The sequence below is a fragment of the Ovis canadensis genome, chromosome 25, assembly GCF_042477335.2.
Source record: "Ovis canadensis isolate MfBH-ARS-UI-01 breed Bighorn chromosome 25, ARS-UI_OviCan_v2, whole genome shotgun sequence".
NCBI lineage: Eukaryota > Metazoa > Chordata > Mammalia > Artiodactyla > Bovidae > Ovis > Ovis canadensis.
Window position 1 is genome coordinate 25995894 of NC_091269.1, and position 16794 is coordinate 26012687.

The 16794-nt window shown below is 44.5% G+C and overlaps 1 protein-coding gene across 2 annotated transcripts in view; it reads right to left on the reverse strand.

Moving 5' to 3' along the window:
- Positions 1–3044, reverse strand: part of B3GALNT2 (beta-1,3-N-acetylgalactosaminyltransferase 2) — a 62926-nt gene extending 59882 nt beyond the window's left edge. The window contains exon 1 of one of the 2 annotated variants that reach the window (XM_069571591.1): positions 2650–3044. In XM_069571591.1, the coding sequence (XP_069427692.1) occupies positions 2650–2761 (112 nt within the window). In that variant the 5' untranslated portion in view covers positions 2762–3044. The remainder of the gene's footprint in view (positions 1–2649) is intronic. The other variant, XM_069571590.1, reaches the window with a different exon arrangement.
- Between the last annotated feature and the right edge of the window lie 13750 nt (positions 3045–16794).

Here is a 16794-nt window from a genome sequence, read left to right on the forward strand (position 1 = left end):
GACTTCCGACTACACTACAAAGCTACAGTCATCAAAACAGTATGGTGGTGGGAGAAAAACAGACACCTACATCAGTGGGAACAGAGAGCCCAGAAATAAACACACACACTTATGGTCTATTAATCTATGACAAAGGAGGCAAGATGAGACAATGGGGAAAAAATCTCTTCAGTAAGTGGTGCTGGGAAAATCACATAGCTACATGTAAAAGAACAAAATTAGGACATTCTCCAGCACCATAAACAAAAATAAACTCAGAGTGGATTAAAGACCTAATGTAAGATTCAGTTCAGTTCAGTTGCTCAGTCGTGTGTGACTCTTTGCCACCCCATGGACTGCAGCACGCCAGGCTTCCCTGTCCATCATCAACTCCCGGAGCTTACTCAAACTCATGTCCATCGAGTTGGAGATGCCATCCAACCATCTCATTCTCTGTCATCCCCTTTTCCTCCCGCCCTTCATCTTTCCCAGCATCAGGGTCTTTTCAAATGAGTCAGTTCTTAGTATCAGGTGGCCAAAGTTTGGAGTTTCAGCTTCAACATCAGTCCTTCCAATGAATATTTAGGATTGATTTCCTTTAGGATTGACTGGTTGGATCTCCTTGCAGTCCAAGGGATCTCAGGAGACTTCTCCAACACCACAGTATATAATCTTACGTATAATCTAATGTAAGATTAGATACTATAAAACTCTTCGAGGAAAAAACAGGAAGAACACTCTTTGCCATAAATCACAGCAATATGTTTTTGGACCCATTTCCTAAAGGAAATAAAAGCAGAAATAAACAAATGGGATCTAATTAAACTTAAAAGCTTTTGCACACCAAAGGAAACCATTGACAGAAACAAAAAGCCAATCTACCGAATAGGAGAAAATATTCACAAATGATATGACCAATGAGTGACTGACATCCAACATATATAAACAGCTCATACAATTCACCACCAAAAAACAACCCAATTAAAAAATGGGCAAAAGAACTGGAGACACTGTTCCAAAGAGGAAATGCAGATGGCCAACAGGCACATGAAAAGATGCTCAACATCCCTAATCACTAGGGAACTGCAAATCAAAATCACGAGATATCACTCCACACTTGTCAGAATGGCTATCATCTAAAAGAATACAGGGTTTTTGCTTGTTTATGGACCGTAAAAGATAAGGTCATAAATATCCCAGGTACACTCTAAATGTAAATTCCAGTAGAGCTCATTCATCAAACCAAAAAAACAAAAAACAAAAAACAAAAAACACCCCTTGTAAAATACAAACACAATGAATCTCACAGAGCATTATATATAATATATACCTATATATATAGTACGCTCTCTCTCTCTATATATAGCACTCTTTCCTCAGGTCCATTTACAAAAGTCTAAAAAAGAAGACAAAAATAAAACCCTAAACTGTTAAGTTAAATGTCCTGAAATGCTGCATTTTCATTAAATCATTTAAATAGTATCTTAATTCTATTCAGGTCACACAAATAGTCTTTTCAAAGAGCTTGTAGCTTGTGTAAGAGAAAAGGATTTTAAGAGAGTGTTACCAGAATAAAGAACTCCAATTATAACAATGAGACTGCTTTGAGGATTGCCAAATTAGTTTCTATACTTTCTACTTCTAAGTTAAGGCACAGAGCCATCTCAAGATTGCAAATATTCAATTCTAATCCTTAAAAATACTGCACAAGCAAACAACTGTCTTGGGAAGAAGTGGTAAGAAAAAAATTCCCAATGTAGTTAAAAACCAAAACGACTATTATCTCATCTTTACCACAGCCTTCCAAGCTCCTTTATATAATATGTCCTAGGGCAAGCCCTTAAAAAAGAAGACAAGGAAAAAAAAAAAAAGAAATCTTAAGAAGTCTTAGGAGCTGTGGAATTCATTAACAGCAAATCCACTAGGCTGTGGGCAAAGCATTCTATTTATCAGGCTGTGAAGCGAACATGGACAAAGGTTTTCCCACGAATAACTTTTAGAGCAACCGGTTAACATAGTTAAAGAACTCGATACTTTCGTGTATGTTTCATTAGCAGGCTTGGCAAAGGGAACTCCCAGAACAACTCCACTCGCAGCCATTCCCTACTTCATGCCTAAATTTGTTCAACAGACTTACAGAGTTTTCAAAAAATACAAAGTACAGTACCTTTTTAAAGCAAACTTATTCCTTAAAAGCAACATCCAGCCACCTTTTAAAACACGCACAAACGCGATCCCTGGCCCGAAGACCTTAAAGTCTTGACCGAATAAGACCAACAACTTGGGCAGGAAAAAGGCAACCTGGAAGCCCTGCGCTGGGCTGAGCAGCTGCCGCTCGGGGCAGAAGGACCCACGGGGCTTTGCTCCCGGGCAGGCGCCGGGCGACCCGGGCCAGGCCTGGGGACGGCCGGAGGACTTGCGGTCGCGTGCACCGGCCTTGTGGCCATTGAGAAACGCGGGGAGGTGGAAAGCGCCCTCAAAGTTTGCCCAGTGTTAACGCCCCGCGGATAAAGAGGGTTATTTGTTTCATCTGCGGAACTTCGCGTCGGGCCGCCCTCCCCCCAGTCCGGGACCCGCGGAAGAAGCCGCCGGGAGGCTCGGAGTCGGCCTCCCCGCCTCGGGGCCGGCCTCCCCGCCTCGGGGCCGCCCGGCCCGGCCCCAGGTCCTCACCTGCCGGGCCAGCCCCCGAGGCGCGGGCGGGCGGCGGGGAGCGCAGCCGCAGCCAGAGGTGCAGCGCGGCCCCGAGCACACACGGGCACAGCAGCACCAGCCAGTTTCGCATTGGCCGCCCCCGCCGGCTCCACCTCGCGCCCCCGCCGCGCGCCGGGCTCTCCCGCGTCCCGGTGGAGAGAGAGGGGACCTGCAAGTCGGGAGGCCCAGGGGCAGCGGCCGACTCCCGCACGACCACTCCGGGGACACCCGCCCTCGCGCCCGCCGCCGTCTAGGTTCCTCTCGGCTCCAGGGCCCGCGACTCACGTTCCTCCGACCGCGGGCGGCGGAGGATCAGCCGGCCGGAGCCCCGCCCCCTCCGCTGGGCCTTCCCCCAGCCCCGCCCACCTTTTCTCTCGTTTGCCCCGCCCCCTTCTCTCGCATCCCCTCCCGCTCCCACCAGCTAGCCGGGAGTTGAAGTCCCGCCCTGGGCTCAAGCAAGGAGTGCACCAATCATCCCGTGGCTGGGAAACCATATTTCCCATAATCCCAGGAGCTCGCTTCCGTCACTCGGCGGTCGCGAAGGCGAAGCGCGAGGCCCCACATTGAGCATGCGCAACCTTCCTGGAGGCCTACTGCCCCCTGATGGCCGAGCCGAGGTAGTGCTGGGCCACCCAGGACTCCGGGACCGCCCTTACCCAGAGAGGGAAACACAGCCGAGGTGAAGGGAGGGAAACACAGCCTAAGGTTCAGAGGCGATGGAAAGGAAGACTCTTCCTTTAAAACACACAGGGCTTCCTTATGCCGAATACTAGTCTTGTGTGGGCAATGGGATCTTGCTGACGTCTCCTTGGCGCGGAGATCGGGGCGAAGCAGCCCAGTTGCCTTCAGCTGTGAATCATCTCGTGTTAGTCCTGGTGCAACGTGTACCCGGCTCTTTGCCCTGTCCTGTCCTCTAGGAACTCCGCTGACTAAGATCGAGCCTAGGAGTTCAGTTGTGGAGTACGACAGTGACGGTCCAGTCGAGGGTAAAATTCCACGTGCCCCCGTTTCCAACTGGCGCTGGGAAGTTGCAGTAGAACGAGATGCAAACGCATCTGCTGCAGTATGTGAGCCGGGAGAGCGCGGGCTCCAGGACCCCCGTGCGCAGGACCCCTGCCGCGCTCCTTAGGGCTGGAGGGCTGCCCATCGGCCTGAGGACTTGGCCCCTCCGGCTCGCCTCTGGTCAAACGCACGAATGCCGTGGTTGAGTGCCAGGGAGTGAAGGGGCGAGATGGTCAAGGTACCGATGTTAAGACGGAGAGGGAGAGGGTGAAAACGAGCGCCTGGCTTATGGCGTTCCGATTATTTGTTTTTAAGGTTTCCCAAATTGTGGAAACAGAAGATAACTACGGGGTTGACCAAAAATTTCGGTTTAAGTAAAAATAAAAGACGCGATTTCATTTCTACCAAGGACTCTATTAAACATTCTCACTCACCAAAGGAACATTTTGGCCAACCCAATATATTGTTCGAAAAAGCCTTGGTTGAAAGCCACAGAAAATCCACTCCAACATGCTTAAGGGATAAAGCGTAATTTATTTAAGTCACTGAACAGGCCAGGAGGAGAGGTCTTAGGCACTGTCAGTACCGTAGTCTCACTGAGAGGCAATTTTAACTTCAGCAACTAAAATTACTTTCTATTTGATTGTTTTGTAATATGGTCTGTATTACGTTTAAAATTTGTTTTAATTGTTGTATAAAAGCTATAAGCCTAAGGAGTTTATACTGTATGTTTGTACTATTTAAGTAAAATAAAAATTATTTAATTAATTAGGGTCAGAAGTAATTTTTTCATCTTAAAGGAATTTGTATATTTGTTAGTTGTCTCTTTTTATTATATTTCTATTTGTTAAGGGCTTCCCTGATAGCTCAGTTGGTAAAGAATCTGTCTGCAATTCAGGAGACCCAGGTCAATTCCTGGGTCAGGAAGATCCACTGGAGAAGGGATAGGCTACCCATTCCAGTATTCTTGGGCTTTCCTTGTGACTCAGCTGGTAAAGAATCAGCCTGCAGTGAGGGAGACCTGGGTTTGATCCCTGGGTTGGAAGATCCCCTGGAGAAGGTGACAGCTACCCATTCCAGTATTCTGGCCTGCAGAATTCCATGGAGTGTATAGTCCATGGGGTCGCAAAGAGTCGGACACGACTGGGTGACTTTCACTTCACTAGTCATCTCTTGCTACCTAACAAATTACTCCAAAACTCTGAAAATGACAATAGTCATTGATCATGCCTCACAGTTTCTGTGGGTCAGGAACTGAGGAACTAAATTTGGCTTCAGGATCTCCCATAAAGTTGCAGGCAGAGGTCAGCCGGGGCTGTGGTCATCTTAAGGTTTGACTGGTTCTGGAGTACTCACTTCCTGGGTGGCTCACTTCCATGCCTGGCAAGTTGGGGCTCTCTTTTGACCTTTCTAAGTGGGTCTTTCCAACAAGCTGCCTCAGAGTCTCCACACCATGGCCGCTTGCTTCCTAAGAGCTGGAGACCTGAGAGACCAGTGTAGATGGCACAGTGCCTTTTATGATGAGTGCTGGAAGACACACATGGTCACTTCTGCAAGATTCTATTGGCCCACAGACCAGCCCTGATTCACTGTGGGAGGGGCCACAGAAGAGCGTGGAGACCAGGAGGCAGGGATGATTGGCGGTCACGTGATCTTTGTTGTTGTTGTTTGGTCGCTGAGTTGTCTCTGACTGTTTGCGACCCCATGAACTGTTGCACGCCAGGCTTCCCTGTCCTTCACTATCTCCCAGAGTTTGCTCAAATTCATGTCCATGGAGTCAATGATGCCATCCAACCATCTCATCCTCTGTCACCCTCTTCTCCTCCTGCCCTCAGTCTTTCCCAGCATCAGGGTCTTTTCCAGTGAGTCAGTTCTTCACATCAGGTAGTCAAACTATTGGAGCTTCAGCTTCAGCATCAGTCCTTCCAGTGAATATTCAGGGTTGATTGCCTTTAGGATTGACCGATTTGACGTTTTTGCTGTCCAAGGGACTCTCAAGAGTCTTCTCCAGCACCATTAGTTTGAAAGCATCAATTCTTCAGCACTCAGCCTTCTTTATGGTCCAACTCTCACATTCTGTACATAACTACCTGAAAAACCAAGTGGGCATATATGTGCTATGTTTTGACTATATGGATCTTTGTTGGCAAAGTGATATCTCTGCTTCTTAGCTTCTTAATATGCTGTCTAGTTTTGTCATAGCTTTTTCCAAGGAGCAAGTGACTTTTAATTTCATGGCTATGTTCACCGTCTGCAGTGATTTCGGAGCCCAAGAAAATAAAATCTATCACTGTTTCCACTTTTTCTCCATCTATCTGCCATAAAGTGGTGGGATGGGAATGCCATGATCTTCGTTTTCTGAATGTTGAGTTTTAAGTCAGCTTTTTCACTTTCCTTTACCCTCATCAAGAGGTTCTTTAATTTCTCTTCACCTTCTGCCATTAGAGTGGCAATATCTACATATCTGAGGTTGTTGATATGTCTCCTGGCAATCTTGATTAGAGCTTGTGAATCATTCAGCCCAGCATTTCTCATGATGTACTCTGCATATAAGTTAAACAAGCAGGATGACAATATACAGCCTTGACGTACTCCTTTCCCAATTTTGAACCAGTCCATTGTTTCATGTCTGGTTCTAACTGTTGCTTCTTACCCTGCATACAGGTATCTCAAGAGACAGGTAAGGTGGTCTGGTATTCCCATCTCTTTTAAGAATTTTCCACAGGGTCACCTTCGATGCAAGCTACTGCAGTATACTATGCGAATCTGAGGAACACGACTGTTTCTAAGGCCATGCAGTGATGAAGAATCTGCCTGCCAATGCAGGAGATGCAAGACACATGGGCTCAATCACTGGGTCAGGAAGATCCCTTGGAGGAGGAAATGGCAACCTGCTCCATATTCTTGCCTGGAAAATTCCATGGGCAGAGGAGCCTGGCAGGCTACAGTTCTTGGGGCTGTAAAGAGTTGCACCCAGCTGAGCACACACACACACACACACACACACACACACACACACTCTGATTCTAAATAGTCTAGGGAGTCTTTGGGTGTGTGTTACTCAGTTGTGTCTGACTCTTTGCAATCCTACGGAGTGTAGTCCGCCAGGCTCCTCTGTTCACAGGATTCTCCAGGCTTTAGGACGCCAACATGTTCTTCATGGCCCCTGAAAGCCCTGAAGACAAGAAAGAACGCTTTGTCACCCTTGTGAGAAACGTGGAGTTATTAGGGTATGATCACTGTGGCTCCTGGGTATTTGTCACCAATATCAGTGTGCCCTTGTCCCAGAACAAGGAAGGACGCAGCGTCATGGCTAGAATTTTTTTTTTTTTTTTTGCTCGCTCCTCACAACCATGGAATCTTAGTTCCCAGACCAGGGATTGAACCTGTGCCCCCTGCAGAGGATGTGCAGAGTCCTAACCACCAAACCACCTAGAGTCGCTACTGTGCTGACCTGCTTTCTATATTTTAATTAAGGAAATTGTCAGAAAGTAACAATTGGTTGTTACTAAGGGCATCCTGCTTTTTTATCTTCAGAAAGGCAGTAAAATGCCTCTCTTAAAATCCTAAAATTTTCATCATGTGATTAAAGAATTATAATGAGCTAAACCCCAAAAGAAGTATAATCCCCAATTTAGGTAGATCTATTAATTCGTCAAATACTTACTTAGCACCTACTATGTGCCAGGCATTTTTGTAGGTGCTTGCGATAAATTTATGAACAAAAACAAAGGTTCCTGTCCTGTGATGGTGGGGCAGGGGGCAGAACACAGACTATAGATAGAATCAAGAAATACATTTTACAAGAAATACATACTACAGAAAATATGAAAAGTAGAGCAGGGACAGGAAATTGGGAATGTGGGACTGCAATGGGGCGGATTGAGTATTAAACAGCAGTATTTAAATAGCTGTTCAGAATCAGTGAGCATAAAAGGGAGGAATCAAAAATCAAGTAAGACAGTAGGTGTTGCAAGAGGGCATCAGAGGGCAAACACACTGAAACCATAATCACAGAAAACTAGCCAATCTGATCACATGGACCGCAGCCTTGTCTAACTCAGTGAAACTAAGCCATGCCATGTGGGGCCACCCAAGATGGACGGGTCATGGTGGAGAGGTCTGACAGAATGTGGTCCACTGGAGAAGGGAATGGCAAACCACTTCAGTATTCTTGCCTTGAGAACCCCATGAACAGTATGAAAAGGCAAAATGATAGGATACTGAAAGAGGAACTCCCCAGGTCGGTAAGTGCCCAATATGCTACTGGAGATCAGTGGAGAAATAACTCCAGAAAGAATAAAGGGATGAGGCCAAAGCAAAATCAATACCCAGTTGTGGATGTAACTGGTGATAGAAGCAAGGTCCGATGCTGTAAAGACCAATATTGCATAGGAACCTGGAATGTCAGGTCCATGAATCAAGGCAAATTGGAAGTAGTCAAACAGGAGATGGCAAGGGTGAACGTCGACATTCTAGGAATCAGTGAACTAAAATGGACTGGAATGGGTGAATTTAACTCAGATGACCATTATATCTATTACTGTGGGCAGGAATCCCTTAGAAGAAATGGAGTAGCCATCATGGTCAACAAAAGAGTCCGAAATGCAGTACTTGGATGCAATCTCAAAAACAACACAATGATCTCTGTTCGTTTCCAAGGCAAACCATTCAATATCACAGTAATCCAAGTTTATGCCCCAACCAGTAACGTTGAAGAAGCTGAAGTTGAACAGTTCTATGAAGACCTCCAAGACCTTTTAGAACTAATACCCAAAAAAGATGTCCTTGTCATTATAGGGGACTAGAATGCAAAAGTAGGAAGTCAAGAAACACCTGGAGTAACAGGCAGATTTGGCCTTGGAATACAGAATGAAGCAGGGGAAAGGCTAATAGAGTTTTGCTAAGAGAATGCGATGGTCATAGAAACATCCTCTTCCAACACAAGAGAAGATTCTATACATGGACATCACCAGATGGTCAACACCAAAATCAGATTGATTATATTCTCTGCAGCCAAAGATGGAGAAGCTCTATACAGTCAGCAAAAACAAGACCAGGAGCTGACTGTGGCTCAGATCATGAACTACTTATTGCCAAATTCAGACTTAAATTGAAGAAAGTAGGGAAAACCACTAGACCATTCAGGTATGACCTAAGTCAAATTCCTTATGATTATACAGTGGAAGTGAGAAATAGATTTAAGGGACTAGATCTGATAGATAGAGTGTCTGATGAACTATGGATGGAGGTTCATGACATCGTACAGGAGACAGGGAGCAAGACCATCCCCATGGAAAAGAAATGCAAAAAAAGCAAAATGGCTGTCTGGGGAGGCCTTACAAATAGCTGTGAAAAGAAGAGAAGTGAAAAGCAAAGGAGAAAAGGAAAGATATAAGCATCTGAATGCAGAGTTCCAAAGAATAGCAAGGAGAGATAAGAAAGCCTTCCCAGCAATCAATGCAAAGAAATACAGGAAAAGAACAGAATGGGAAAGACTAGAGATCTCTTCAAGAAAATTAGAGATACCAAGGGAACATTTCATGCAAAGATGGGCTCGATAAAGGACAGAAATGGTATGGACCTACCAGAAGCAGAAGATATTAAGAAGAGGTGGCAAGAATACACAGAAGAACTGTACAAAAAAGAGCTTCACGACCAAGATAATCATGATGGTGTGATCACTCACCTAGAGCCAGACATCCTGGAATGTGAAGTCAAGTGGGCCTTAGAAAGCATCACTACAAACAAAGCTAGTGGAGGTGATGGAATTCCAGTGGAGCTATTTCAAATCCTGGAAGATGATGCTAGGAAAGTGCTGCACTCAATATGCCAGCAAATTTGGAAAACTCAGCAGTGGCCACAGGACTGGAAAAGGTCAGTTTTCATTTCAATCCCAAAGAAAGGCAATGCCAAAGAATGCTCAAACTACTGCACAATTGCACTCATCTCACGCTAGTCAAGTAATGCTCAAAATTCTCCAAGCCAGGCTTCAGTAGTATGTGAACCATGAACTTCCTGATGTTCAAGGTGGTTTTAGAAAAGGCAGAGGAACCAGAGATCAAATTGCCAACATCTGATGGATCATTGAAAAAGCAAGAGAGTTTCAGAAAAACATCTACTTCTGGTTTATTTACTATGCCAAAGCCTTTGACTGTGTGGGTCCCAATAAACTGTGGAAAATTCTGGGATGGGAATACCAGACCACCTGAACTGCCTCTTGAGAAATCTGTATGCAGGTCAGGAAGCAACAGTTAGAACTGGACATGGAACAACAGACTAGCTCCAAATAGGAAAAGGAGTACGTCAAGGCTGTGCATTGTCACCCTGCTTATTTAACTTATATGCAGGGTACATCATGAGAAATGCTGGACTGGAAGAAGCACAAGCTGAAATCAAGATTACCGGGAGAAACATCAATAACCTCAGATACGTAGATGAAACCACCTTTATGGCAGAAAGTGAAGAGGAACTAAAAAGCCTCTTGATGAAAGTGAAAGAGGAGAGTGAAAAAGTTGGCTTAAAGCTCAACATTCAAAAAACGAAGATCATGGCATCCGGTCCCATCACTTCATGTGAAATAGATGGGGAAACAGTGGAAACTGTGAAAGACTTTATTTTTAGGGGGCTCCAAAATCACTGCAGATGGTGACTGCAGCCATGACATTAAAAGACGCTTACTCCTTGGAAGGAAACTTATGACCAACTTAGATAGCATATTCAAAAGCAGAGACGTTACTTTGCCAATAAAGGTCCGTCTAGTCAAGGCTATGGTTTTTCCAGTGGTCATGTATGGATGTGAAAGTTGGACTGTGAAGAAAGCTGAGCACTGAAGAACTGATGCTTTTGAACTGTGGTGTTGGAGAAGACTCTTGAGAGTCTTGGACTGCAAGGAGATCCAACCAGTCCATTCTAAAGGAGATCAGTCCTGGGTGTTCTTTGGAAGGAATGATGCTAAAGCTGAACCTCCAGGACTTTGGCCACCTCATGCGAAGAGTTGACTCATTAGAAAAGACTCTGATGCTGGGAGGGATTGGGGGCAGGAGGAGAAGGGCATGACAGAGGATGAGATGGCTGGATGGCATTACCAACTCTATGGACATGAATTTGGGTGAACTCTGGGAGTTGGTGATGGACAGGGAGGCCTGGCGTGCTGCAATTCATGGGGTCGCAAAGAGTCGGACACGACTGAGCAAACGAATTGAACTGAACTGAAAGGGAGGAATAAACTAAACCATCCTAATATATTAACTAATCACCATGTTCCTTCCAACTACCAAGACGCTTTAACCTACCGAGGAAATTTCACTGGTGTCTGGCAGGCCTATAACAGAGTTATGAGTAACTTTTTAGCATCTTCAGATATCACCACAATGAGAGTGGCCTGTATCACCTGTTGACAGGACCAGTCACCCTTCTACCTCTTCGTTATCTTTCATCACCTGATAAACTTAAGACTAAAGTGAGTAAACCGCATAAGAGATGATAAACTACAATGGAAAAGAACACTGCAAAAAGAATGCATATTTATGCATAACTGAATCACACTGCTGCACAGCGGAAATTAACAGGGACTTCCCTGGTGGTCCAGTGGCTAAGACTCCGGCTCCCGATGCAGGGGGCCTGGGTCTGATTGTTGGCCACAGAACTGAGACCCCGCATGCCACAGCTAAGAGTTTCCATGCAGCAACTTGGAGTTCACATGCCCCAACAAAGATGGAAGATTTTGAGTGCGGCAACTAAGACCCCATGCAGCCAAATAAGTAAATATTTTTTAAAAAGAGAAATTAACGCAACATTGTAAATCAACTGTACTTCAATTAAAAAAAAAAACACCCTGAGAAAAGGGCTTCCCTTTTTGTTCACCGGTTAAGAATCCACCTTGCAATGCAGGGGACACCAGTTGATCCCTGGTCCAGGAAGATCCCACAGGCCACAGGGCAGCTAAGCCTGTGAGCTGCAACTACTGGGCCTGCACGCAGCAGCTACTGAGGCTGAGCGTCCTGGAGGCCGTGCTCCACAGCAAGAGAAGCCGCCACGATGAGAAGCCTGTGCCCCATGACTGGAGAGGAGCCCCAGCTCGCCGCAACTAGAGAAAGCCCCCATGCAGCACCCAAGACCCAGTGCAGCCCAAAATAAATATTTTTCTAAATTGAAAAAAAAAATTGGTCAAAAAAAGATCAGGAGAGAGACAATCTGTATACTGTTAAGAATAAAAAATGTCAAACACGGAGATGATGTGAACAGTCTGTGGAGTTAAGATGCTCCTTGTCTAAGATGGGAACAAGATAACAGAGAGTAAGAGTTAGGGGGAGGCAAACCAGGGAGGCTTGCTCACTCTGACTGCAATTCAGGGTGAGCAGTGCTATGAGAAGGGATCCACAGACTGTGATGGCGGCACAGAGGAGGAGGCACTGGACCCACCCCAAGGCACCGCGGAGGAGGCTATCCCTTGAAAACACAGCGGGGGTGGGGGGGGCTTGAAGAGGCCAGTTAGCCAGGCCAGAGGGGGAGAAGGGCATTCAGGAGCATCCCAGGCAAAAATAAACAAAACAGCGAGAAAACAACCCCAAGACAGTGATGACATGGCAATTAGGGAAATGCAAGCAGTTTGGCAGGACCACAGGAAAGTCTGGACTAGGAAATGGCGAGAAAGTGAAGATTCAAGGCCCAGGCCCAATCATGATTACACGCGATGCTAAGGAATTTGGATTTTATCCCAAAGGCTCTGGGGAAGAATATTTTTTCTGACTACAAAAGCTGCACAAAATTATAAAAGGGAGTTTGGAAAATAAGGAAAAATATGAGGAAGAAATTCTTTTTTTTTCACTGTACCACGAAGCATGTGGGATCTTAGGTCCCAAACCAGGGATCAAACCCGTGCCCCATGCAGTGGAAGCCCAGTCTTAACCACTGGTTAAAGAAAGTTCCTTTTCCTATTTTTTTCTGAGAGAATAAATTATATCATACCAAATACAAATCATATATTGCTTTTTCCCATTAAAATTTTGCTATTATACTATAAATAACAAATTTACATCCATTTATTTTCACCTAACATATAAACATTTTCATATTTAATTAGTAGTCTTAGAAAATATAACTTAATTGAGTAACCATTTGTCTACACTACTTGGTCCCCTATTGTTGGACATATAGATTACGCCCATTTTTCCCCTATAGTAAATGATATTGGCACTTCTGTGCATGATACTTCACCCGCATTTTGGATGATTTCCTTTATAAATATTATTTTAAGGCTCTTTGTTCATGCTGGCATTGTATCAACATGTATGTCTTCCTTTAACAAGTACATTTCTATCTCATCCTACCTACATTAGCATTAAAAAAATTCTAATTCAAGGAGCAAAGTATTTTTTCATTAATGAGATTAAATATTTTTATGTTTATTAGGAGCTTCTATTTCTTTTGTAAATTATCTGTGTATTTTGTCCTTAATCTATTTGTAAGAGCCCTTTATATATTAAGGATATTAACACTTTATATTTATATTTGTTGAAAATAGTGTTCTTATTGTCTTTTAATTTAATGAATTTTGCTACATAAAACATTTAAAACTTTTATGAATTTAAATCAATATTTTCATTTTCCCATATTTTAGGACATTTATAACCATAAGGTCTGATCAATATAGGCATATCTCAGAGATGTTGTGGGTTCTGTCTCAGACCGCTCGTATTGCAATAAAGCAAGTCACACAAATGTTTTGGGTTCCCAGTGCATATAAAAGTTATGTTTATACTATGCTGTAGCCTATTAAGTGTGTGACAGCATTATCTCTAAAAGACAATATTCATAGTTTAATTTAACAAATACTTTGTTGCTATAAAATGCTAACTATCATCTGACAACTTAGGGTTTGGATAAACATCCAGAAGTGGAATTGTTGGATCATACGATACTTCTATTTTTAATTTTTTGAGGAGACTATACTGCTTTTCATAGTGACCTCATCAATTTACACTCTTACCAATAGTGCACAAGGGTTCCCTTTCTCCACATCTTCACCAACACTTTCTGCTTCTTGTCTTTTTGATGATAACCATCTAACGTGTTTCAGGTGACACGTCATCGTGGTTCTGATTTGCATTTCCCTGATGATCAGTTATTTCGGTCATGTTTTCGGGTATCTACTGGCCATCTTTTTGTCTTCTTTGGAAAAATCGTCTATTCAGATCCTTTGAATAGAGTCTAGTTCTTATTTGCCAACCAATGAAGTAAAAATTACCCTTGAAAAATCTCTTAAATAGCCAAAATAGTATGTGTGATTTTGTGTATGCAAAAATCTGTGGATTTTTTCTTCTAATTCTTTATCATTAATGTTTCTCTGTAGCTCTTCATTCACTTTCTACCCGAAGGAAACCATCTTGCTTAGTCACTTAAACAATCAGTTTAATTCTTTGGGCTTATAGTTGCTGCTGCTGCTGTTTACTCACTAAGTCATGTCTGACTGTTTGCAACCCCGTGGACTGTAGACTGCCAGGCTCCTCTGTCCATGGGATTTCCCAGCAAGAATTCTGGAGTGGGTTGCCGTTTCCTTCTTCAGGGGATCTTCCTGGCCCAGGGATTGAACTAGCATCTCCTGGTTGGCAGGTGGATTCTTAACCACTGAGCCACATGGGAAGCCCAGGCCAATAGCTGGGAAACCTTTAAAACTAATCAGATGTTCTTTTCAAGGGTTTCAGGATTACTAGGCAGCCTTTGCCTATGGCACACACTACTCAAGTAATGTGTACTATTTAAATGATTCTTTTTAGAATCGCTTTCTTTCTGCAGCCAATAGTTGAATTCTTTTAAATTAAGAATTAGCTTAAATGATAATAAACAATCGCACATTCTTTGCAGAAGACAACTTTTTTTACACCACCAGATGGAATTCTTAACATTTCAGTCTGAGGCATCTTGTGTTTTGATTGTCCTACTTGTTTAAGTCCTCTCCAAGATGAGTAGGAAAGCAGATACTGCCAAACTGTTTTACAAAATGTGTTCAAGGAAGAGGAAGAAGGCTGGTGTAATGGGAGCAGAATGAATAGGAGGAGAATACAGGAAGAGATTAGAGATGTAGTCTCAAGCGAGAATATGACAGAAATCATGAAAGGGATTCTCACTTTTGCTCTGGAATGGAGAGTAGTTACTCGATGGTTTTGAGAAGAGGAGTAACATGATCTGACTTGTGTTTTAGCAGAATCATCCACATTGCTGTGTTGAGAATGGACTGGTGGGGGGTGGGGGGTACCTACCAGGAGTATCAGAGGGGGAAGATGGTGAGTATCATTTGCACTTTGAGGCAGGCTGCAGCAGCAAGGGCCAACCAGGAGGTGAAGGAATGTTTCTAGACGGGAACTAAATAGACCAGGTGGAGCTAAGAGGATGCAGTGATATACCATCAAGATCTCCCTTTCTGGATGGAGAGAGGACTGCTAATGACTCTCAGCTGAATCTCCTTTTGGAAATAGCTCTGAGCTGAAGGGTGCTGCCTTGCCCAAGGGTACAGCTGTCTCCCTGGAGGCCACCTGCATACAGGGACTAGTGAAATATGGTCAAGAGATCTAGGGTCATTCTGAAAAGCCATCCCATGGCCTCTGTTGCAACTGCATCCCAATTCAGCTTCTTCCTCTGCCCAATTCGGCTTCCCTGACACACACACAGGGCTTCCCTGATGGCTCAGCAGTTAAGAATCTGTCTGCAATGCAGATGCGAGTTCAATCCCTGGATCAGGAAGATCCCCTGGAGGAGGGCATGGCAACCCACTCCAGTACTCCTACCTGGAAAATTCCATGGACAGAGGAGACTGGTGGGCTACTGTCCATAGGATTGCAAAGGTCAGACATGAGTGAGCAGACAGGCACTCCAATATAGGTGTCTCCAATAACCAATAAACCTCCTGTAAACACTCTGAGTTTGGGTCTGTTTCCCAGGAAACCTGATCGAAGACAGAGAGTCTATTAAAACATAAATAGGGGACTTCCCTGGTGCTCCAGTGGCTAAGACTCTGGGTTCCCAATACAGGGGGCCCAGGTTCAATCTCTGATCAGGGAACTAGATCCCACATGCCGCAACTAACTTTCCTGCATGCCGCAGCTAAGACCCAGCACAGCCAAATAAATAAGTAACTTAAAGACAAAAATACGCAAATAAGACTGTCCCACTTCTCAACCTAAAACCCTACAATGGCTCATCAGTTCATTCGCAGCGAGCTAAAGTCCTCACAATGGCCTCTAGGGTCCTCTAACCTCATCCCTACTACCCTCCCCCTCTTGCCTGTGTTCCAGAGCCATACTTGTTCCTTTGCCAACCCTTGAGGATGGCACCGACATTCCTGCCTCAGGATCTTTGCACTGTTTGCAAAGATCCTTCACTCTTTCTCCAAGTCCCTTCATAACTCACTCTTTCTCTTCCTTCAAGTCAGCTAAATTGCTACCTTCTCAAGGAAGCCTTCCCCATTCCTTCCACTGAAAATTAATACAACCTCCCCCAACTCCTAATCTCTATTATTCTATTCTACATCACTTACCGCCCTCTAATATACTGTCCAGTCTATTTTTTTCCCCCCACACAGAGCGGTAACTTCCCTCCATTTTGTTTGCTGCTATATCCCAAGACACGCGCTTTGTAGACCTTCCATAAATATTTCTGAATGAATGGCTGAGTGGATGAGTTAAGAAGTCCTTAGCAACTTGACTGCAGAGGAATCCATGATGTGTGATTGCCCAGGGATGGTCTAACAGAGACACAAGGTTTTAGCTACAAGCAGAGGAAGAGGAAATTACAAAGGACACTGAAAGGAAGCCAGAATGCAGGAGGAGAGCAGGAGAAAGTGTCACAGGAGATGGGAGTGTGGTGGGGAGCAAAGGCAAGCAACTGAGAACAGTGCTGTCGATATACGAAGCAAGGCAAAGACTTGCAGACTGGGGACTTCCCTAGGGCCCAGTGGCTAAGACGGAGCTCCCAGTGCAGGGGCCCTGGGTTCAATCCCTGGTCAGGAAACTGGGTCCCACGTGCTGTAACGGAAAGGTCCTGTATGTGGCAAGGAAGATAGAAGATCCTGCGTGCTGCAACTAGGACCCAACACAGCCAGATAAATAAATAAATGTTAAAAAG